We start from the raw sequence: 21,987 nt of genomic DNA, 5'->3' as shown, positions 1-21,987 counted from the left end.
TCCATAAAGTTGAATAGTATTATTAACTTCCATTAATAATACTAAATATATTTGTAATTAATGAGTTACAAATACTCAAATAGTATTATAAAAACTTCCATGAATATTGAAAGCAAAAATTGTTTCAATAAAAATAAAGAAAGCAAAAATTGAAAGATGTATAACTCCATAAAGTTGAATCAATTGGTTACCCCCAAGGGAATTGGATACGATATAAAATTTATTTACATCGTTTTCAAGAACAGATTCATTAAGGATTTTACCCCTAGCCCACTATGTAGGTCACATACATGATACGGGAACTTAATCAATCAATTAGGTATCAATTATCAATTATATATCTTTCTCTATTTTTGGTGCTAACACCAACTTAATTCTCAAAAGCAAAGATAAAGTATCGCTGTTTTGCAAAGGTCTAAAACTACTAATGGTCGTTAATCGTTTCACGTTAGTTTCAACCAAAACCAAGTGCCGTTTTAATGTATTTGGACGAATGGCAAAATCGTATTAAACAGATAAAAATATGACCTTTGTCATAACTCCACCCTTTAAAACCCCCCAAGGTTGCACCCATTCCCCATAAACTCAATTGTTTGTTTTCATATGTGAAAAACCTTGAGCTAAGAGAAATTCCTCTCCGTCATCTCATTTACCTCTCTGCGCTTTCTCTCTCAGAACAAGAGAGAAAACGCAAAGTGGAATCTCTGAGAACTTAATAATGGAGGAGAAGAAAGCGGGGTGGAAGAGATTTGGGGTGTTGCTATGCGCCGAGGATTCAGATTACATGATGAAGATGTATGGAGGGTATTTTGGGAAGTTTGTGGGAATGCTGGAGGAGGAAAACGAGAGTTGGGATGTTTACAAGGTTTCTGGAGGAGAGTTTCCTGAGGATGATGAGTTGAGTCTCTATGATGGTTTTGTGATCACTGGAAGTTGCAGTGATGCGTATGGGAATGACACTTGGATTCATGACCTCATGGCGTTGCTTAAGAAATTGGAATCAATGCAGAAAAAAATTCTTGGCATTTGCTTTGGCCACCAGGTAATTCAAAAATCACGCATCCACTTAAATTAAGCATTGACAATTTTAGTGTCATCTCTAAAAAAGTGCCTTGTTTTGATTGGAGATATGAATATATTGTGCTTGAATGAATCTAGATCCATATCAAAGCTAACTAATCGAAATGTTGTTAATTTGATTCAGTTCAAATCAATGTGTTAAATTTTAGTTGCTCGCAACTTGCACGTCATCTCATTGATTTTACAATTTCAAAACTTTATTTATTTATTTTTTATATTTTGATTAGAAGATCAAGGTGTAAAAGGAATATATTGATCATCCTTAATGGGTGAATATTTTGTCGTGGCAATCACGTGGAATCTTGAGCAATTTTGGGGAAGATTGTGGTATGTGTCGTACAAAGGGTCCACTCTTAAAATTGAAAGGACAACTTGACCCTAGATTTTTTTAATTTGTACGAATTGATCCGGAGATTGATGCTAACTATCACTCATTTCTAGTGACCAAAAAAAAACTATCACTCATTCCAGTAATTAAATCATCTTGTGTCGGTTTTATATGCATGAAAAAATCACGTTACAAATTTAAAGTCTCATTTGACTATTTGACCCCCTAGCGACACCCTTATAGTTTAGACTCTTGATCACATATATTTTTATTCCATATGAGTGTCTACATCATACACGAAACATTATTGATATTGATTATAGGCATGGTTTTAAGTTTATTTATACTCTATTTCAACAGCAAAAAAAGTTTATTTATACTCCACCATTGTCTTGCTGAGTTTGGCAATATATCAACGTGTTTAGTGACCTAACCTAGCTATTTGACAAAAAGTTGAACTTATTGTGCACACCAAATTAAGAAAGATGTCGATTTATTTGTCTCAAAGATCGTTTTTATCCACTACATCAAAAAATCTTAAAACATTTTCCGATGTATCAAAAAAAAATATCTTAAAGCGTATGATCTCTATCGGGTTTTGGCCCACAACATATGATGCATTATTCACATGTATATATCTCTTAGGATATAACTGATTTATGGGTCTGAGACCTATGCTATAACATTGGCCTATATATGTAAAGTTTATGTTATCATTAATTACTTTTTTCCATTTGATCATCAGGTACTTGGGCGTGCATTGGGAGGAAAAGTAAGTCCTTCTCCAACAGGTTGGGATATTGGTGTGAGAAGCATAACATTGTCATCTTCTTTGCCTTTGTCTTCTCTCGATCTGCTACCAAGGCTTTCCATTATCCAGTGCCACAGAGATGAGGTGTGTTAGCTATATATGCATGTGTCTATCATTCATAGTACTCTAATTAATTAGAAATTTTTTCTAACATCATAATTAATTAATAACTAAGCATTATTTCTTTAATGAATTTTTTAGATACGGGAGTTGCCCGCAAAGGCAGAAGTGATTGCCTGGTCAGAGAAGACTGGGGTTGAAATGTTTAAATATGGAGAGCACATTATGGGAATCCAAGGCCACCCTGAGTATTCCAATGACATCCTTTTGCATCTTATTGATCGTCTTGTTCAGCGGAATTTTATCATGGTATTTTCATTTTCTTCTCTTGATGGCCTTTTTGATTGGTATGTGGAATAAAATATTAATTTTTGGAATAATCTTAATATTTTTTTCCAAAAATATTCTTAAACTCGATACACAATAAATGGAATAATAATTTACAAATATGTCAATTTATTTAATAGTAATTAATGAGAAATATTCAAATATTAATTGATTGGATATCCACTAAAAAGTAAGTAATGCTAATAATTTTGGAGGATTGAATAACTATTTAAAAAGTAAATAATCAAAATTGATTTGATTAATAATTATGTTCTCATTGACTGTACTTGATTTACTAAAATTAAGTGTTTTGTTTTGAGTGTAGGAGGAATTTGGTGTGGAAGCAAAGGAGAGGATTGCTATGTGGGAGCCAGATAAGGAGGCGTGGAAGAGACTCTGCATCAGCTTTCTCAAGGGTCGTTTGTGACGAAAATGGAATATAAATAATGGTGACAAGTTTTGGATATAATGAAATAATATATATGGAGGAGGAGGATTAATTCTAGAAGTTAATAGGTCAATTAATTATGTTAATTACCTCCACTAATGTAGTACGTGGGGGGAATTGCACAGCTTTGCATTAGGTTGACAGCCACTAGTTGTGAATTATGATAATATGCAGTTGAATTATCGTTTACCAATGGTCCAAATTTCAGCAATAAATTTTAGTTTTCTTCTTTTTAAATTTGGATTCTTAGTTTTTTTTGTTATGATGAAATTGGGTTTCTCTTTTTTCTTTATCTCTTTTCTTATCATATCATATCATTCATATGTTACCTTCGATTCTTTTATCTTCTCCAAATAATTTTTTTAATAAGAAAATCATTCAAATTTTTATCAAAATGAAGAGAAATTTTTAAGGGCAGGGAAAAGGTCTTTGACGGTCACTGAAAAGTATTTAATGAAAATTAGTTATTATATTGAAAATATATACAATAAGTTAACATCTCATTTTTAATTAAGTAAACAAAAACAATAAGAGGCGACAAACATGCCATTTTATTCGCAGGTCAGAGCAGAGGCACGGGTAATAGAAAAAGAAGACAAATCATAGTGAGTGAAAATGAGATTTAAAAGAAAAAGAAAATGGTATATATCAAAACTTGTATATTAGTTTTTTTTTTTCTGAAATGAATTTCCATTAATTAAGAAGAAGAAAAAACTTGTATATATACCTCCAACCTCATCGACAGCAAGTCGTGCATGTCACATGATACCATATAATATAATCAATCATATGAGATGACCAAATTCTGATTGTAAGATACTAAGATAGACGATAGTATATATTTTATTTCCTCCTTATATATAAATCTAACAACTTAATTTCTTGAAGCTTACCATGTTATTTTTAAAATTAGAAAGCAATCTAGCTAGATAAGTGAGAAATTGAATGCATTATTCGAGGAACCTTATCTACACAACTTGCCTCTTCACAAAGCTCATGAGATGCTCTGTTTTGGAAAATGGTATTCAATTCCACACGCAACATGTCTGTCATTAGCATACAATTCAGCTCATTATAATAGTTAATACAACAATAATAAATAGACCCTCGCAAAATCACCCATATGATCTACATCCAAAGTTGTGGCACAAAGTTATGTGAAAGAAATTGAAAACTCATTTGTGATAGCTTATCTGACGATCCCAAACAGTCAGAAATGCGCATGTTCAAAGTATGTCGGCACTCGGCACTATGTCTAAAGATCATTTTTCATAGTTAATGATAGCCAATAGCCTTAGTTTCTTTTTTTATGGGTGTCCGTAAACACTTCTTCTTGCAGTACGCCAATATCACCCAAATTTGTTTTTTAGATTAGTTTGCTCTGATTTTAAAATCCATCTAGCTACTAGCTAGATTTCTATATGCCCCAACTTTAGCTAATATTCTCCCTCTTATCTACGTTGATTGTATACGCATATTATGAATGTACTAATGATACCATTCTAGAAAGGAATTTAATAAAATGAGAAGTAAAATACAAGAGACATGTTGGACAAAACAGAATAAAGGAAGGGTCACAATATATACGTAGACATAAAATTTTAGTTAGCACCTCGACCCCTTCGACACAATTAATTTGTGGTAGTTTCTAATCATCACAAAAACTAATACAAATTTCTGAGTTTATAAATCCTCTTATTCGTGGTGATAAAGAAACCACCATAAATTACTGGTGTCTAAGGTTGTGGTATCCGCAGATCATTTTGGAAAAAGAGGAGGGCATGCTCTTGCGTATAACAAAGAAGATAAGCACTGTGTTGGAAGATATATTAAACTAGGACATTAGAATAGCGTAGAAGACAATAGGAAAGGAACACGTTGAGTCTTTCTATTAAAATGCACAAAGAAGCATATGAAGACAACTCAAGACTCAAGAATTTTAAAGCAGTGTCCACAAACAAGCAACAATGATTAAAGGACAAACAAACAACCAAATCACTACGCATTTAATTTATTTAAAGGGGAGAAGAAAGTTGAAGGAAGACCTCCTTTTTTTGTCCAATTATGTTTTGTTCACCACCAATATTATTGAAGACATGAATATCCATGTATGCGGACTGGAATTTCGTGAGGATTCACTTTGGTTTGGTGCTTTCCACTAAACCAGCACTGATGAAATTGCACGTAATGTGAAACAACATTGTTGTGACCTCATTAGCTAACTATATAGGCCAATAAGAGAAGCATGAGAAAAGGAAATGAATTGAAAATCATATCCTACACGAGGAAGGAATGCTGTTAGATTACGTAAGTGTTTCAATATATAACTTTTTCTTTTCTGCTATTTCTATATTTTGCTATCACATTATATTTTATTCTTATATATATCTCTTTTTGTCAGAGCGGATCCAGGGGCGTATCTAGAAATTTTTCGTTGCAGGGGCCGATATGAAATACTAAAATATTAATTAAATATTGTCACACGAATACAACTCTTCGTTCTTTAATAATACTAAATTTATTTATTATTGCAACAACTATGATTTTTGAGCAATTTTTCACTTAATATATAAAGTAATACATTTATGAGAAGATTATCTTCAATCTTGTCATGAACTCGAGTCTTAATAACTTTCGTTGCAGAAAAAAAAATCGTTGTATAGATACTATTGAAATAAGAAGTTTCAAAACAAGACATATCAATCTAACTGGAAGACAAAAAGATTGCTATAAAGTACACATTTTTCCTAAAATAAGATCTCGGGAAACCAGTGGCGGAACAGGAATTTTGTGAAGTCTAGGCAAATTTTAGAACCGCAAATTCACACGTGACACAGTATATAAATAATTATAAATTGAAATAAATAAAAAAAGACTCGTCATTTTGCCAACAAAAGTGTAGCTAACTCGGGTTTCATTCCATTTTTACACGTGACACGTCTAAGAAGACAATACAAGATAAGAAAAAAATGGAACATACCAATAGTATGCCCTTTTCACCTTGGTCTCGAATATTCGGAGCCTGCTCATTAATTTGTTTCCTACGACCTAAGTCACGCACAATCTCATTTGGATTAAACTCATTGACAACATTAGGTGGAGGCTTTACTTCGGGTTCCGGTTGCACAGCATTCACATTCTCTATACATGCTCTATCTACCAAAAACCTTCTCATCTCTAAAATTTAATAATCTAAAGTTAATATTCAACGATATAGAACGAAAAATTAACTAATAAATCAAATCCAATTTTTTGTGCTGCTTTTCAAGATCTCCAATTCTCTTGTCTTGAAATGTCTATGAGAGATGGATAATTCTAAAAACAAAACTCTAAAAAGATAACATGACTGCATTTACACTAGCATAACTTATTTCACAAAAACTTCTTATTTGTGTTTCCCTTCATACGTGGCAATTCCATAATCCAACATTCTTAGAAGAAATAGTTTCACTAGAAATATGAAAGCTAATTTGATGTTCACCTCAATATTCTCATACAAATGAAGAGCAAGTTATGGTATGATCTTAAATATTGTATTCTTCAATAAAAAAGCTAAAACTAATTCTACAGGACAAGTCCTTTTTTTTTTGTCAAAGTTGGAATATGTTTCATTGAAACGGGCTCAGCTCAAGATTGACAATAAACGACCAAAAAATACAATGCTAAGCACATAGCCTGCCACCTAGACTAGAAACAAACAAAGAAAGCATATGGCCCAATTAATTTTTGCCCAATTATTTTTTTCTCCTTAAAGGACCCTATGGCCCCAACAAAAAATTATATTTTTGCCATGTAGCTTGAGCACAATAGGCCGGGTGGTAAATCCACATATGAGAAACATCTGAATGATAATATCTTAACTGAAATGACAAATTTCTTTCATAGTTGTAAGGACTAACAAAGGGTATCACTGATTCCCAATATTTCTTTCATGATAGTTAACACAAAAGCAAATTCAAACTCAACAATTTTCGAGAAGTTGCTCTTGATCTCTTCGATGAGAAGAATTAAATGCATTCTCATTTATATTTTCAAGAATCTTAACAACTTCACCAAATAAGTTTATCAAACTTGTTTCTTTCGAAAGCAAAATGATATATATAAAGATAATGGTACAATCTTGTTAAAGATTGTAAAATACAAAGCTTCAACAAGTCTAAATCAAACTTGTTATTAATTCAAAATCAGAACTCCATCTAGTTTTACTAGGACGTTATAAAGTATCAATTTGTGATAATTGAGTGATGAGACTAAATTCTAAACAACAACAATAGTATGCAGGGGCGGAATATGACCGCAAACAAAACTACATAAAAATACAGATAGTCAGTGAAAAAATTAAAATTCTTGCAGGAGTCGTGGCTCCTGTCTGCCCCTCTCTAAATACGCCTCTATGGATCTGGAGTGACATTAATATTTTGACAACTAAGTCTTAGTTGGAGAGTTGATGCTCTAAGAACTCTACGTAAGCTCTCTTAAATGCTTAAGAACCTAATTCTTAGTTAGAGACGAAGATGCCCTAATAACGTTAGCCTAATTCTATGATTGACATATAATTTGTAAATTAAATTACTAAATTGGAAGTTTTAAGCAGTAGACTTTTGTTTTTTTAACAAGCTAGAAATTTTATTGACAAAGATACATAGTTGAAATCTTACCGTCTATTTCATCATTAAATATCCAAACAATTTTTTTTAAAAGCCAAAGTTTTATTAGATGGAATGGTTGATGATACAAAAAAAACTCAAACAAAGTAAGTATAATCGCCTCCAATACTACACAGAAGTACCTAAAAATCAAATTGCTCAATTGTGCCCAATGGTATAACTTTAGAAATCTAGCACTTAATAAACACCTACCCTGCACAAAATGCAGGAAAAACCGCGAGCGACATTGATAAGGTCTAAAACCAGATCAAGCACTAAACGACCAATGAGAAGGAGCATCTATCGGGACCGAGAAAAGGCAAAGAAACGCCACAAAACCCAACAAAAACATAGCTCCTCTCGGTATTGGAGGGACACGAATCAGCACAAAACTTCAACCGGAAAGCGAAAGCATAAAAATCTAAGGGGGACAAACCCGACAACAACCCTGTACATCACAGGGTCGGCCCAAAACTTTACCACATTCACCGCCAACCTCGAGCAATACTCTAGAGCCCAAAACATATCCATGACTACAAACAACATCACACTGGCTGCACCGTGCCTTCGACCATAACTCTACCTTGTAACACCTCACGAACAGATATGGAAGAATCCTCAAATCTGCCACCGACACCAAAGTTGCAAAAAGGCGGAGGGGAATAAACAACATTCAGCACTCCGAAGGTACCAAAGTGAAACAATACCCACAAACACGTAATGATCATGTATGCTGTAGCAGGATCTTCACAACCTCATAAGAGAAAAATGTATATTGAGATACATTTAAATATTTAATTTAGAAGCAAGCCTACTTGAGGAACTTGAACGTGATAAGTACTCATCTGGCCTTGGCTTTCAGTTCCTCAAACCTGTCACCATCTATATTGTGTAATGAGAACATGATGATTTTTTGGCATATCTTTGACAAGCCCATGCCTCGGTGGATCCCAATTTGCAATATTTGACCCCATTCTTCCATGTCAGGAAGAATTTCACCAACCTTCTCTTCAATTGTAAGAGCATGCTCTTCCATCCGCACATAAGAGCTTAGGAAGAGCGGTAGCAGCACAAATCCTAAACATAACCAGAAGGATCCCGAGCACAATTTCCGCCACGGACAAGAACATGAGGTGCAAAAGCATCAAGGCGGGTTCCTGCCAAGGCACGAAGAGCACTGGAGCAAAGGTTGGCTGCTGCACTTCAAACAATGCAGGGGAGGCATAAGGAGTACTGGAGACCACATGTCTCCCTAGTTCATTTCTTTTCCATAAAAATTTGCTTATATTATTGGTAATATCACTTCTAAAAGATGATTCTATATGCAATAAACTCATAGGGAGCACGACTGCACCTACATCAAGTGGAATAAACTCTCGAAGTTCTTTTTTATACGGCTCTTTCAAATCCAGAAACTTTCTACGTCACATTCTACCGAATAATGAACCTCACATATTAAGTAAATTTTATCCATAGAAGGAAACAGTTTACAAAATTAACTTCTCCTAACAATACAAATGGTACAAAAATTAGTTTACCATCAATCCAATCCTCTTGCAACAAAAGCAATATATCCAACAACGGTTACATGATGATTATCTAGTTGCCATTTTCAAAACAACTTTTTCACACCATATCAAGCTTCTTCTAATATCCAATCCCTATTACATTTTTCAATTCTCTCCACTTAGGAAAAGGTTCTTACTAGAATAACTCAAGGTCTTGTGAATGTTATCCACTATAATAATCATTATTGAATAATTAACTGTTTAGAGAAGCTTAACTGCCACTTGCATATTCCCCAGGACAAAGACTATCAACAGATCAGTTAGTGTTTTAAGATTAAATATCCATGTATATATTACTCATTTAATTAATTTAGACTCACAACTCACAAGAGTTCTCAACAATTCTAGCAAACATCTAAGACAACAGCAAGAAACAAGCCATTCAGGGTAAATTGATAAATTGATAGTAAATTCCATTTCAGTTCGCAAGCATCATGCGACGAGTGAAATTTATTAAAACAATATCTTTAGCCACATCAAATAATTTCCTAGTATCCATCTGAAACAGTACACATCAGCATACTCCAAAACAGGCAAAAGGAAGTTACGCACTCAATGAGGATCCAGAGTTCTTTCTGCATTCTGCTAGCATATCCATGTAAAACTGGCACTTGCTAATGTCAGCTCCGTAGCTGTTGATACACTGCAACCATATAAACATGAACATCCATTAGCTCAAGTAAATACTTTTTTCAAATTTGAACTAGCGAATTTGCATATGTGTCATTCACAGGAATATATAATCTAAAACACACAACCCGAGAAAAAAAGCATAAATTCGGACTTCAACCAACATAACATTCCCTGGAGTTGTCTGTTACAATGAAAATTATTCCCAATGTCCACCACAATTATGGCATTAGTCGGTTAAAACCACAAGAAAGAAAAACTATTCCAATGTATCACATCATGATTAGGAGGCAGAATAGAGAAGAGCTACTATATATGACTTAGCATACAATCAACAAAACAGATTATCAGTCATTCGAAGAGCAGTAGCAAGATAGTCAAACAATCAAATAATTTCTAAGAAAATAATCATGAGTTTAAAAACCCTAACACAACAATATCATTTTGCTTGACACAACACAATTGCAGAACTAATTACTAATAGAAATCTTAAAATAAGAGCACGTCATGTGCATTGATATACTGTGTATAAATGTAGGACTAAAACCCTTGCCTTTCAAAAAAGAACAAAATTATATTAATACTTTCTAGCAGTCTATTAATTTTAACTTGTTACGAAACATTTGAAGAAATTTTTTAAACCCCCCACATCATGCTAAGCAGAAAATAAATTATCAAGCTTAGTGATTGATAAGGTACATATTTGCATGTAATTATGCATCAGTGGTACATACCGTACTATATTCAATTACTAGCAGATCATGTCAATACCAAAAACAATTTGTGAATTAAAACAAAGGAAAACTTTAAAGGAAGAATAGAAGTAGGTAAACAACATACGTCCTGGAATGCCTTTGTGTGGATACCGCATGCGTCACCACCAAAAGCATGTGCAGTGGGTGCAGGAGCAGCAGCAGCAGCCTCAGCAGCTACTGTTTCATGTTGAACGACACGAGGACCCATGACTGCATCCATAGCCCTATGTGCGATAGCACTTCCAGTGCCCAAAGCCATACCTGCATAAAAGAACCATATAAAATCAGCACCAGATGGATATGAATATTTATATAGATAGGGTTCCATAATCAAGTGCAACATCAACTTTCTAGTACACACCTTGGGCCATGGTTGCACCAAGGCCACCTAGCATAGATCCACCGCTGCTCTGAACAGGAGCTGGAGGAGGAGCATGGTTGACTGGAGCAGGGCGAGGTGCAGCTCGTGGAGCTGGACGGGCAGATCTTCCTACAGATCAATAACTCAAAAGGTTACATAAGTTGAAAACATTACCATGAAGAATAACGATGCCATAATCAATAATATACCAAAAGACTTGCACCACCAATAAAAATACAAATACATTACAAACCCATGTCATAGCAACCAAATGAATAAGATATGAAGACAATCAGATACAAACTCGGACATGTAAATATTTCAAAACAACAAAATATTCATTTCAATAACATTGACAAGAAAATTGTCTTCATCATTCATTATCCATTTTTCCTCCCTTCCAACCTAAACACCCAGGCAAAGGGGGTTGATGGGTTAGATTTAATCAGTTATTCTCCTTCAACACAACCCAATCATGAAAGAAGTAGGTCCGCCTTAAAATCAGTTTCTTCAAGAAAAAATAGATACAACGCCATAATATACCTCAACATGCTTATACATAACATTACATGAACAAGTCAAACACATGCATCAACCATGTGAAGTCATAGATACATAAATCAAAGTTCGTCTATCAATATTAACAGGCAAATATGATTTTCACAAATCAACCCACTCCCACTGCAACCAATTGTTGGCAGAGTGGAATTGATTCATAGATTGACCTAAACTACGGAACGCACTAGTTAACAGCAAACCCTAAACACTACATCACAGACATAATTCGAAAAATTGATTGCAATAGCATAACCATATGCATACATCAAAACCTAAAACAACATCAACAGAAACGAGAACGCATAAATCATCCCAAATTGAAATCCCATTATTTGGGAGAGGCCATAAAAACGAATGAAAAACCTAGATTCGTGGATTCAAAAACACAAGAGATCTGAGATCTGAGATCGGAAAGTTGAATCTTACCGGAGCTACGGCGAGCCATGGTTGTTGATGATTAGATTGAGGGAGCACGAAAGGGTTGTGGGTTAGGGCAAAATAGAAGAGAGCGAAGCATATTCTAAAAGCACAATGGTCTATTTATACACTAGAAACCACAGAAATGGTCAAATGAAAGACGTGTCGAGTTCTCATTGGTTAGGTGATGATCTTTATACTCACTCGAATAGTCTAGAATCGACCATGTCATCTGCTAAATGCTAATACACCGCTTATCCAAAAATAAATTAAAATCTGCTAATACACCATTTAATTAATTAACAGGAGATTTTTAATATTCATCACTTTCAACTTAACACTTTTAAAGAGCTTAAAAAAAAACAAACAGGGTTTTAAAGTGTTACATCAAAATATATTAATTCCGTTTAAAAAAACATATAGAGCTACTGTATTTTTTTATAAACAAATGTTAGTTGTTAGTATAATAACAGCTTATTTATGAAAGTTGCTTATTTATTTCAATTAAAACATTTTTATACAGAAAACAAAACTGCAATCAAAGAGCCGATAATCTAAGAACTTAATTTTTATGCACATTCACAGTAAAATTTATTTACACCGGTTAATGGTTACATATTTATACTTAAATTAAATTTAAAGTTTACTTTGGGACTTGTAAAAATACTTTTTTATATATGTCAAAATAGTTTTATCATTCATATAATATAGGACTAACTTTTTTAAGAGTTTAATAAGTATGTACTGCATGTAGTGTATCCAATCACAATTCATTATTTTGCCACTTCATGAAAAATTAAAATTAAGAACTACCAAAACTGAAATTTTTTGGACTGCCCAAAAGGCTAGTAGACCTACTAACATCTCAACAGGCCCAAAGATCTCACCCCTAAGTGAATTTCATTGTGGTAGATTAGATTACTTGCCTAAGGAACATATCTTCCCAACTAATTTTGGTCAGTCGCACATTGACCCTTTAAATAAAAAGCAAGTAAAGGTTGCTTAAAGGCAACATTACACTCGGAAGCTCATCCACATAACCTATTGAAGGCCTGCAGAGATAGTGACATCAGACTCCGGGGCTATAAATATAAATGTAGTCATTCATTTATACAACATTTTGTTCATCATGCTAAACTTTAAGTTCATACAAGATTTAAAGATTTTCATTTGCTCTCTATTTTCAAACATCTGCTAAATTGGTTCTCCCTCAAATTAATCCGTAAGTTTTCTATTTTTTACTTACACAATTCCTGCAGTCATTTTTTTTTCTATCCACATGCAGTCATTATCGTGCGAATCCATCATTAATCGATGTTAAACTGAAAAATCATTTTTCTTCAATTGTGCGTTGGAATGGGTGTTTTCCTACTCATGTGGGGCAGGTTGGTTCCACTCTTTCTGAGATACGAGCTAACAAGAATCAATATTGCCAACCCTTTCACGTAGCCAGCAAGTCTGCCATTGCAGCAAACAAAAATGAAAAACTGGTATATATTTGAATATAGTGAAAAAAATGACTCTCAGATGTGAAAGATCGACCACTCCTGTTATTCTTTCTGGACCCTATAATGCCAACAGTACACTGATAATAAAAGGGAACTTACACAAAGAAAGCACTGACAGTGACCAACATTGCAGGACCATTTTAGTTAGAAATAGTAATCGAATGCAGTCCAGTTCCCGGAAGCCGAGTTCCAACCCCCAAAATTTGGGTGAGAAAAAACAAATGAATTAAATGCTTCCAGTAAAATTTCTTGGACCAACAAGTACGATCAGCTAGCTCATTCATCAGCTATGGGACTAAAACCTGACATTAAGCCCCTCCACTTCCATTTGAAGGCTCAGACTTGGGGTTCTAGGGACAAACAGAACTTCTCGGACTCAGTCCCCCAAACTGCTAGAATACATAGATGAACTTGGCAATCCTCGGATTCTAGGCAAACCAGTTGCTTCAGGCGAACCATATCCCCTTTCAACTGTTTCAGCTTCAAGAGGTAGCTCGTCCAAGTCCTACGAAGAAGAAATATAGTTATCAGAGACCGATAATGTTTTCCAAACAATGTGATTATATGAAAAAGCTTATGGATTTCAAGATAGAATAAATATCTTGGAAAATGTTCATGACTAGAAGCCATGAGAAGAAACTGATTCAGTAACAAGTGAAATGCCCGCATGTGGACAAGTGATGCATCGTGTTGCAAGTTACAACCCTTAAGAACGACACCCTAACTATTCATATAAGATAAAGGTTTCAAAGAGAATTTCACATGAATAAAGCAATTACCAACATTATGGGCATTTTACCTATGACAGCTGAAAATCAATAATCAACAACTAGAAACATGGAGAACCATGTTTGTTTGATAAAACAAAATATATTTCATTAAATATAGGTACACAAACTGGAGGAGGTGCTTTGGCATTCATGTTGTCACCATGATTATGACCCGGAGATCACTGTTTAAAGTTGTGAAATAAGTCTCTTGCAAAATGCAAGGGAAGGGTTGCCTGCTGTAGACCCATAGGGTTAACCTTTCCCTGGACCTGGCAGTGGTAACTTTATATGTTTTTATATGTGACCAGACCAAGACGAGCATAAAAAATCATGAGTATATCCATAGAAAGTCAAAGACAGTATCTATAGGAGAACTGAAATCTCATGACATAATGCAGGACTTTAGTTAGAAGCTGCAGATTAAAGTATTAAATCTCTCACCCTAAAAGCCTGTTGATAAGCTCGGAGCAGTTCTCGACAGCGCTTTCTCTTCGCAGCTACCTCCGCAGGTTCTTGCAACATCTCTTCAAACAAATCCTCTCTGGTATGAATGTGATTTACAAAGCACAACCAGCAAGCAACATTAGACAATTTACATAAACTCCAGAATAAATCTGAATTAGCAGGCCATAACCACAACATGTTACCTGTATAGCTTTTCAATAAATACATTGTGCAGCTCTCTCTTTGTATTATTTACCTAGATATGGAATGCATGGAAATTCAGGTACAATCAAACACTGAAGTAGCATATGGAGTATAGTAAAATATAATGAATGGTCAGTGTTAAATATATACAAAATATCGTCATTGTATCTTAGAATATCTTAGAGTATCTTGAATGATCTCTTTAAGAATGATTTCCATCTTCAATTATATTTTAAGATTCGTTCCTTATACAATTAAGATTAGGAGTCTAGTATTGATGTAAATAAGAGTTGCTGCATTGTATTTCGTAACACATCATCAGACACCATGACCATATCAATATTATATTCTACTATTCGGGTTTGTTCTTTTCCTCCTCTTCCTGACTCTAAGTAAATTCAACATTGGATATACCATAGCCACAAAACAATGAGAAAAGTTCAAAATATTGATATCACCAAAAAAACACCTAGGGGAGGCATATTTTTGCATATCTTACAATATACGTTCAATTTGAAAGAAAGGAATTACTTATATTAGATTTATAATTGCAATGTCTATTAAAGAAACAACTTTGCCAAGCCTAAAAGAAGGATAAGTACCAAGAAGTGCATGATTGCCTTGGGAACAAGATCCTCAATATTTTTTCGGGCAATGTCATAGTATGATCTCAGAAGCAACTTTGTCACTGTAATTTCCACACCTTCCATTTCTGAATTGCTCTCAGACGGCCTCAAAACAGGAGGGGGCTACAGACCGGGGAAAATTAAAAAATTATACTCATATAACATATTAATCAAGCTGATGATGGCGTCAACAAATATATATACCTCTCTTAAATGAATTGTAGAGGATGACTGCACATTGTGAACTGGTTCAGCATGAGGTTTAGTGGATGTATTCTCCTTCACATAAACACGGTTGTCACGTCCACCAAAAATGGAGGAGATCCTCCAACTTGATCCACCAGCATTTCCTGGGAAAAATTATCAAGCAGTAAAAAAATTATTAACTTACCACGATAATGATGTTTGTGATACATACTGGACACTTGATTGGATACAAAAACAAATAATTAAATGCATAATAGAGCACACGCCGCAACAGACTCAAACAGTAAATAAAAAAAATACCAGATGGTGCAACTTTTTCAACATCTGATGCACCACGAACACCCTGTTGAGATCAGAACATGATAGTAATAATATAGTATCACTCGACAGGATATAATGCAAGCAGAACTTCTGACCAACAACAGAATAAAACAACGTACATGGTCAGCCACCACTCCATTTGCCTGTCTTGCAATAATACCTCGAGACTTACCATTTCTTTCAGAGGCAAGTCCCTTATCAGACTCCAAAGCATCCTATTGGAAATTAACAAAAAAAATTTTTTTAACTAAAATAAAGGAGAGCGCAAATTAGTTTAAAACTAGCAGGAAAGCTCGAATATACAACTGGATGAGATCCCACAATATGTATATTTTTACCAAGGAAACAGGTGGAGAAACTCTAGAAGGCTTAGTCTGTTGCACTGCAGCTTCTAATGCTTTACTTCCACCAATAAAATTTGGGTGGGAAGTGTTAATGTAGTCCATCTGCAAGTAGTAGTTTGAATAAGAAATTGTGGATGAGGAATTCAAGTTTCATTTTGATAAACTGGCCATCATCATAGACCTTAATAAGCTGGCCCTTGATACAAAAATGGTTTTCTACCCGATTCCACAAAATTATAATTGTCGTAAATAATAACAGATTTCCCCATATTTTCAAGAGAAAGAGCATCATTCATCATTATTTCCAGTAATAAAAAGCAAATCAGTTTTAATGAAATCTATGACTCAAATCTGGTCTCTTAAAATTTGAAGCAAAATATATTCCAAGAAATGAAGGCTTCACACACCCAAAAAGACCTATCATACCTAAACAACTCCATTGAAAATAATATACTCATTTTGCTAGTGTTTCATGAGAAAATATTATGAATAGAGGAGGTGGGATCTCTTAGAATATCAGAATTTGGGTTAGGCCTAACTCCACCTCAAAAGCAAGCTCGTAAGTGAGAATTGTTCTACCTCATCATGGGATATCTACAAGGCTAAGATTAACTTCATCAATTTCTCCTGAAACAATCGCGAGCCAAATTGACTTCATTAGGTTTTCCTGGAACAACCGCAGGTCAGGTTGATTCTTGACTTTAAACTTTAGGGGGTGACCCATGGGTGGTCAAATTAATTGATCTAGAATAGGCTCTAACACCGTCTTAGAAGATTAAAATTTGAATTAGGCCTAACTCTACCCCAAAAGCTAGCTTAGAGATAATGATTTCTCTACCTATTATATGGACTTTGTTAGCCATATATCAGTCAATATGAGGCCTTAACAGGAGTAGTAAAAGAGCAAAAGATGTCAAAGACAATAGTTAAAAGAAATATACATGAGATCCATTGTACGCATTATCTATTGACTATTGTTAAAAATATAATATAAAACCACTCATGTGTCTTAACCTAAATGGTCAAGCTTTTCGGATTGTTGATTCATCGCATGGTATCATAATCTCTATAACCAAATAGTCTAGAGTTTGATCATTGCCACCTAATTAGTCTAATAAAATGTCAAACTTCCACATAAGGTAGGTGGACCACAGCTTTCTAGACTCTTTTCCTGTTAACTAATTTAGAATATTCTAGAAACTCTAAGTTACTTCCCCAGTCTACAAATATATCCAATATACCTTGGATTGAAGTAATGATCTCTCTCTCTCTCTCTCTCTCTCTCTCACACACACACACACACTAATTCTGGTGGTATACATTTATACACCAAAGAAATGAAGTTTACAACATACCTCCATTTCTATGATGTGTGTGATCATGGTTTCTGAGGGCTCAAGGCCATCTCGTAAAAAGTTCCCAATAACTTCATCCATGTGCTTTCTCAAGAAAGGGAACCTCTGCAGTTCAGTAAACATACACCGGTGGCTGATCTGAAAAGAAGAGATTTTAATTAGCACATACATGTATGATGGTGAAATAATGGAGAAATAATGGCAAGCCATAAACCCCTACCTTCATCAACTCATCATATATAAACCTGGCACACTGAAGACTTGGATCCAATAGCCGAGATATTTGCCTCCGTACAAAGATTTCAAATGGGACCTGATTACATGGAAATAATAGCAAAGTCTGTTATTCAGTTGGAAAAAGAATTACATAATAATTAGATGCAGTAACATTCAATGATGAATATTTTAGAGTCATGTGATTTCTTTTAACAATAAATACTAAGAGGATGTCAAGACATACTTCTGGAATAAACAGAGCTGATTTAGGTCCAGTTGCATTCTGTAATGCAGTACGAATATCATCATCAGTCAAATCTTCACATGGATCCACCGCCTGCAAGGTAATATGACGTTGCATTATATAAGAGGACTCGTAAACTAGTTTGAAGAAACGAACATAGCAACACTGAAAAAATAAACAGCACAACACCATTACGGGTTAAAATTATATTTTACCAGTTGCTTAAAATTCTAGGTCGTGTCAATGCTGCATGCTCGAACAATATAAACAAGTCCAAATGAAGCATTTAGTTCAATACTTACAAAATCAAGAATCATGTGATATGAAACAAAAATATTTTTGTAATAAGAAATCAGGTATGTGATGGACAATGCTTGCTATTATGATTATGTTAACAATATTTAAATTTAAATGAGATTCGAATATGATAAATGAGCAGACATTGGGTGGAGGTGGACTTCCATCCACCAAGTAGGATAATGGATGGATTGAAGCCAACTACAACAAATAGATAATAGGCTAGCAGGGTCGGGGTTGTATTCAATCTTTTAGAAATATAACATAATGTAAAATTATTCATTGTCTTTGCCCAACAACTTCAACTTTTGGGATAATTAGTTTAAGACACGATATCAGAGCCGCTATAACGAAGTGGTCTAGAGTCCGTTCATTGTTTCCCCCGTAAGGTAGGTGAGTGGTTGCATTGCCCACGCTTCAAGTCCAACGGACTCTTGCGTGAAGAGGCGTATTAGAAATATAATATAAAATCATTCATGTGTCTTTATCTAACAGATTAAACTTTTGAGATAGTTGGTTCATGAATCATGACACAATCAATTACAAATAAGTTAATGGCTTAATTATAGCACACCAGTTGCTTCTCCTAATTTGAACATTGCATAAGAATAGATATATTTTTTCAAAAACTATCATATATAAGCGAAAGTTTATACCTCTAAACTTCTCACGTAGATGGATTGAAAAATATAATGAATTCGTGCTCCACCAGACAGCTCACATGTAGACATCTCCTTATTCTTTCCCTCAAGCATGGAGGAGAATGCTTTTGCACCGAGAAAAAAATTGTCTTACTGACATTAGAAGGTAGTCATATGCAGTAGACCAATAAACAAATATAAACGAAATTGAATGAGTTTGCAAATGTAATAGCAGAAGAAATGATAGGAAATCTGATAGTAGAGAAAGCTAAGTACCATCACAGTATTTCGAAAGAATATTCAGGACAAGAGCACCCTGTCCAGCCTAGAGGAAATAAAGAATTATAGATAAAATAAGTGAACGGCCAGCGAAAGTAGTAAACATGGTTCTTTTAATTACAAGAACAATTCTTGTAGAGTATATTAAACAAGTCACATGGATGCAACAAAATATTAACACATGCCTTGGACTCTGTGATTTCACCATAGCTTGCATGTTCTTTCGCAAGAGCAACTAGTGAAGTGCTTATACGTGCTTTCAGCCCTGGAAGCACAGCCTTGATATGTTGTGCAAGAATCTGTAATAGATGTACAGAAATGAAATCCTATAAGAATTCAAAATGGTTTGATCTTTTGGGGAATTCTTAAGAACTTAGCTCTTTTAATTTTTAAGTAAGTAAAATGTCTGATTAAGCCAGCATTTGAAACAGTAAAAAGAAAAGAAAAAAAGCTAATTTGCATTTTCAGCAGTACAAAGACTCCACCTTGTTCAACTTCTTTGCCAGTTGAGGAACACCGCAACTATCAGCTAGACCACTGTATACCTTCAATAGCATAAATAAAATCAGTATATAGGAGTGACATGCATTGAATATTAACTAGCAATGGCACTTCCTTACAGGACGGCTGCGGAAAAACTCCTCCTCAGCAACAAGAGCATCCTTTATGCTCCGGTTCATCTGAATATCCTGATATCACGACAACATACAACTAAATTTCAGCATTACATGCTAATAGGAACTGGATATATTCAAAGTAGAAAAGCACAAGGTTGCTGAGTAATGGGAGAGACTCAGCCACTCCCCCTATGTCCCAAACCCCAAATGATCCAAAAGACAACAATACTCACCCTAAGCTCTCTATTTATAGGCAACATGCCTCACTCACTAACCCACCCACTAATTAACCCACACTCACTAATTCAGTGTGACTAATTAATGCTAACCAGAATGCTAATCAGGCAATTTACAAGAGCATATTTGTTCATTCAGTATTCAACAACCACTGATTTTTAACATAAATAGTACATATGCAAAGGATAAAAGCAACCAGACACTGCCTTCATCACAGTAGGATAACATGACTACTTACCTCCTGACTACGATTTACAACACCGACATAACCAAGCCGGAGAGGAATGACTTTTCCTAGTAGCAGATTCCGGGCATCAGTGCCTCTGTCCATGATATCCAGCTACAATCCAAGCAATACGCGCATAAACTTCTCAAAAAATGGAAAACAACAAAATAACTCTTACAAGTAAGAGAGAGTAGTATACTAAACCTTAGTGATGACACCTATTGTTCTATTACCTGTACCAGAAAAATCAAAAACACAAAAAGCCTGTTTAAAATAACAAATATTTGAGAAAATCATAATATATTGTTCTAATCAAATCATGATGGAGAAAAAGGCAAACCAACCATCAGGATCAGCAACTTGTGCCATTTGAAGAGCATCAGAGTTCGCCAAATCCGAATTCGCAGGCGTAACAGCGAGGATGAGACAGGTTGGAATTTTGATATAGGACATGATCATGGTTCTGATTCGCGCTTCGATATCCGAAGGCTGGTCACCAACGGGAACCTTGGTAATGCCAGGAAGGTCTACAAGCGTGATATCAAGCACATTGGGCGAAAATATCTTCAAACGAATCTGCTTCTCTGATACACCTTTGTTCTCTCCAGCTTCCCTATCAGTTTCCGCCTACAAAAAATTCATCATCACCATTCATCAAGATCAATCAACAATCAACAATCAACATAAACTTCAAAAATTGGGAATGGAGTGTGGAGAGTGTGGTGGTAACTGACCTGAATTTCATGGCGAATTTGGGTGAAATCGTGGAATTTGCGGCCAGGCAAGTGGAGGAACTCGCCGAACTCGGGATGTGAGGGTTTGGTGTGGACGAGCTGAAGAACGAGGGGTCGTCGAGTGCAGATGTCGGTGCCACGGGGGAGGAAGTCGCGGCCGACGAGGGATTCGAGGACGCTGGACTTGCCGCTGCTCTGGCTACCGACGACGGCGACCTGAGGGAGGTCGATGATGGTGGACTGGTTTCCGACGCGGCTGAAAATGTCTTGTAGTCTGTTGACTAGCGAGATGACGGAGGAGCCTAGCGGAGTGGCGGCGGTGGAAGCAGCAGTAACCGCCTCATCATCGGTCACCGCCATCGAGGTCGGTGTTGGGCGGTGGTGGCGATTGAAGTGTGTAATAATGTATTGAGATTCGGGATTTTGATTTGTGATGAGGAGGGAATTTTCTTGCTGCGCAAGAGTCACGAATGCTGCGTGCGGGGAGCTTCCCGAGCTTAGAAGAAGAATTTCTTGCGCAATAATATTACTGCTTTTTTCCGCGGAAAATTATTCTTACCACAAAAACAAAATTGTAATAAACTATTTCTTCATCACGTGATGTAAATATTAACTTTTTAGAGTTAATGGTCAAATTAGTCCCTCAATTTATAAGAAGTTTAATTTTAGTTCCCGTGTGTTAGGGGTGAGCATCGGGCCCATTTCGACCCGGACCGAAAAAAACCGAG

The 21,987-nt window shown here is 35.2% G+C and overlaps 3 protein-coding genes across 3 annotated transcripts; 1 reads left to right on the top strand and 2 right to left on the bottom strand.

The window, feature by feature from the left end:
• Window positions 1-577: 577 nt before the first annotated feature.
• LOC130715592 (gamma-glutamyl peptidase 5-like) lies at window positions 578-3,346 on the top strand. Its single transcript, XM_057565712.1, has 4 exons — window positions 578-1,042; window positions 2,154-2,303; window positions 2,421-2,588; window positions 2,932-3,346. Exons 1-4 carry the CDS (start codon window positions 719-721, stop codon window positions 3,031-3,033), a joined length of 744 nt encoding a protein of 247 aa, XP_057421695.1. The 5' UTR covers window positions 578-718; the 3' UTR covers window positions 3,034-3,346.
• A 6,291-nt stretch (window positions 3,347-9,637) lies between these two features.
• LOC130714199 (uncharacterized protein C6C3.02c) lies at window positions 9,638-12,157 on the bottom strand. Its single transcript, XM_057564089.1, has 4 exons — window positions 11,999-12,157; window positions 11,015-11,143; window positions 10,739-10,914; window positions 9,638-9,911 (listed from the first exon to the last, which is right to left on the bottom strand). The coding sequence occupies exons 1-4, from the start codon at window positions 12,015-12,017 to the stop codon at window positions 9,813-9,815; spliced, it is 423 nt and encodes a 140-aa protein (XP_057420072.1). The 5' UTR covers window positions 12,018-12,157; the 3' UTR covers window positions 9,638-9,812.
• A 1,312-nt stretch (window positions 12,158-13,469) lies between these two features.
• LOC130711418 (dynamin-related protein 3A) lies at window positions 13,470-21,767 on the bottom strand. The gene is made up of 20 exons (XM_057561017.1): window positions 21,260-21,767; window positions 20,870-21,152; window positions 20,730-20,758; window positions 20,538-20,639; window positions 20,066-20,134; window positions 19,931-19,990; window positions 19,631-19,744; window positions 19,443-19,491; window positions 19,182-19,291; window positions 18,229-18,321; window positions 17,989-18,081; window positions 17,769-17,906; window positions 16,408-16,515; window positions 16,189-16,284; window positions 16,049-16,091; window positions 15,746-15,891; window positions 15,518-15,664; window positions 14,915-14,967; window positions 14,709-14,808; window positions 13,470-14,002 (listed from the first exon to the last, which is right to left on the bottom strand). The coding sequence occupies exons 1-20, from the start codon at window positions 21,617-21,619 to the stop codon at window positions 13,874-13,876; spliced, it is 2,322 nt and encodes a 773-aa protein (XP_057417000.1). The 5' UTR covers window positions 21,620-21,767; the 3' UTR covers window positions 13,470-13,873.
• Between the last annotated feature and the right edge of the window lie 220 nt (window positions 21,768-21,987).

The sequence above is a fragment of the Lotus japonicus genome, chromosome 4 (genome assembly GCF_012489685.1).
Source record: "Lotus japonicus ecotype B-129 chromosome 4, LjGifu_v1.2".
NCBI classification, from domain to species: Eukaryota; Viridiplantae; Streptophyta; class Magnoliopsida; order Fabales; family Fabaceae; genus Lotus; species Lotus japonicus.
This window is presented reverse-complemented; position numbering and strand designations above follow the sequence as displayed.

Coding starts and splice junctions, on each gene's coding strand:
- LOC130715592 (XM_057565712.1), top strand. CDS start 719: ATGGAGGAGAAGAAAGCGGGGTGGAAGAGATTTGGGGTGTTGCTATGC. Junction 1,043..2,153: donor GCATTTGCTTTGGCCACCAG/GTAATTCAAAAA, acceptor TTTGATCATCAG/GTACTTGGGCGTGCATTGGG. Junction 2,304..2,420: donor TCCAGTGCCACAGAGATGAG/GTGTGTTAGCTA, acceptor TGAATTTTTTAG/ATACGGGAGTTGCCCGCAAA.
- LOC130714199 (XM_057564089.1), bottom strand. Junction 10,915..11,014: donor TGGTGCAACCATGGCCCAAG/GTGTGTACTAGA, acceptor TCTTTTATGCAG/GTATGGCTTTGGGCACTGGA. Junction 9,912..10,738: donor ACACAAAGGCATTCCAGGAC/GTATGTTGTTTA, acceptor ATATGGTTGCAG/TGTATCAACAGCTACGGAGC.
- LOC130711418 (XM_057561017.1), bottom strand. CDS start 21,619: ATGGCGGTGACCGATGATGAGGCGGTTACTGCTGCTTCCACCGCCGCC. Junction 18,322..19,181: donor TCTACGTGAGAAGTTTAGAG/GTATAAACTTTC, acceptor ATTACCTTGCAG/GCGGTGGATCCATGTGAAGA. Junction 16,285..16,407: donor TTTCTCCACCTGTTTCCTTG/GTAAAAATATAC, acceptor AATTTCCAATAG/GATGCTTTGGAGTCTGATAA.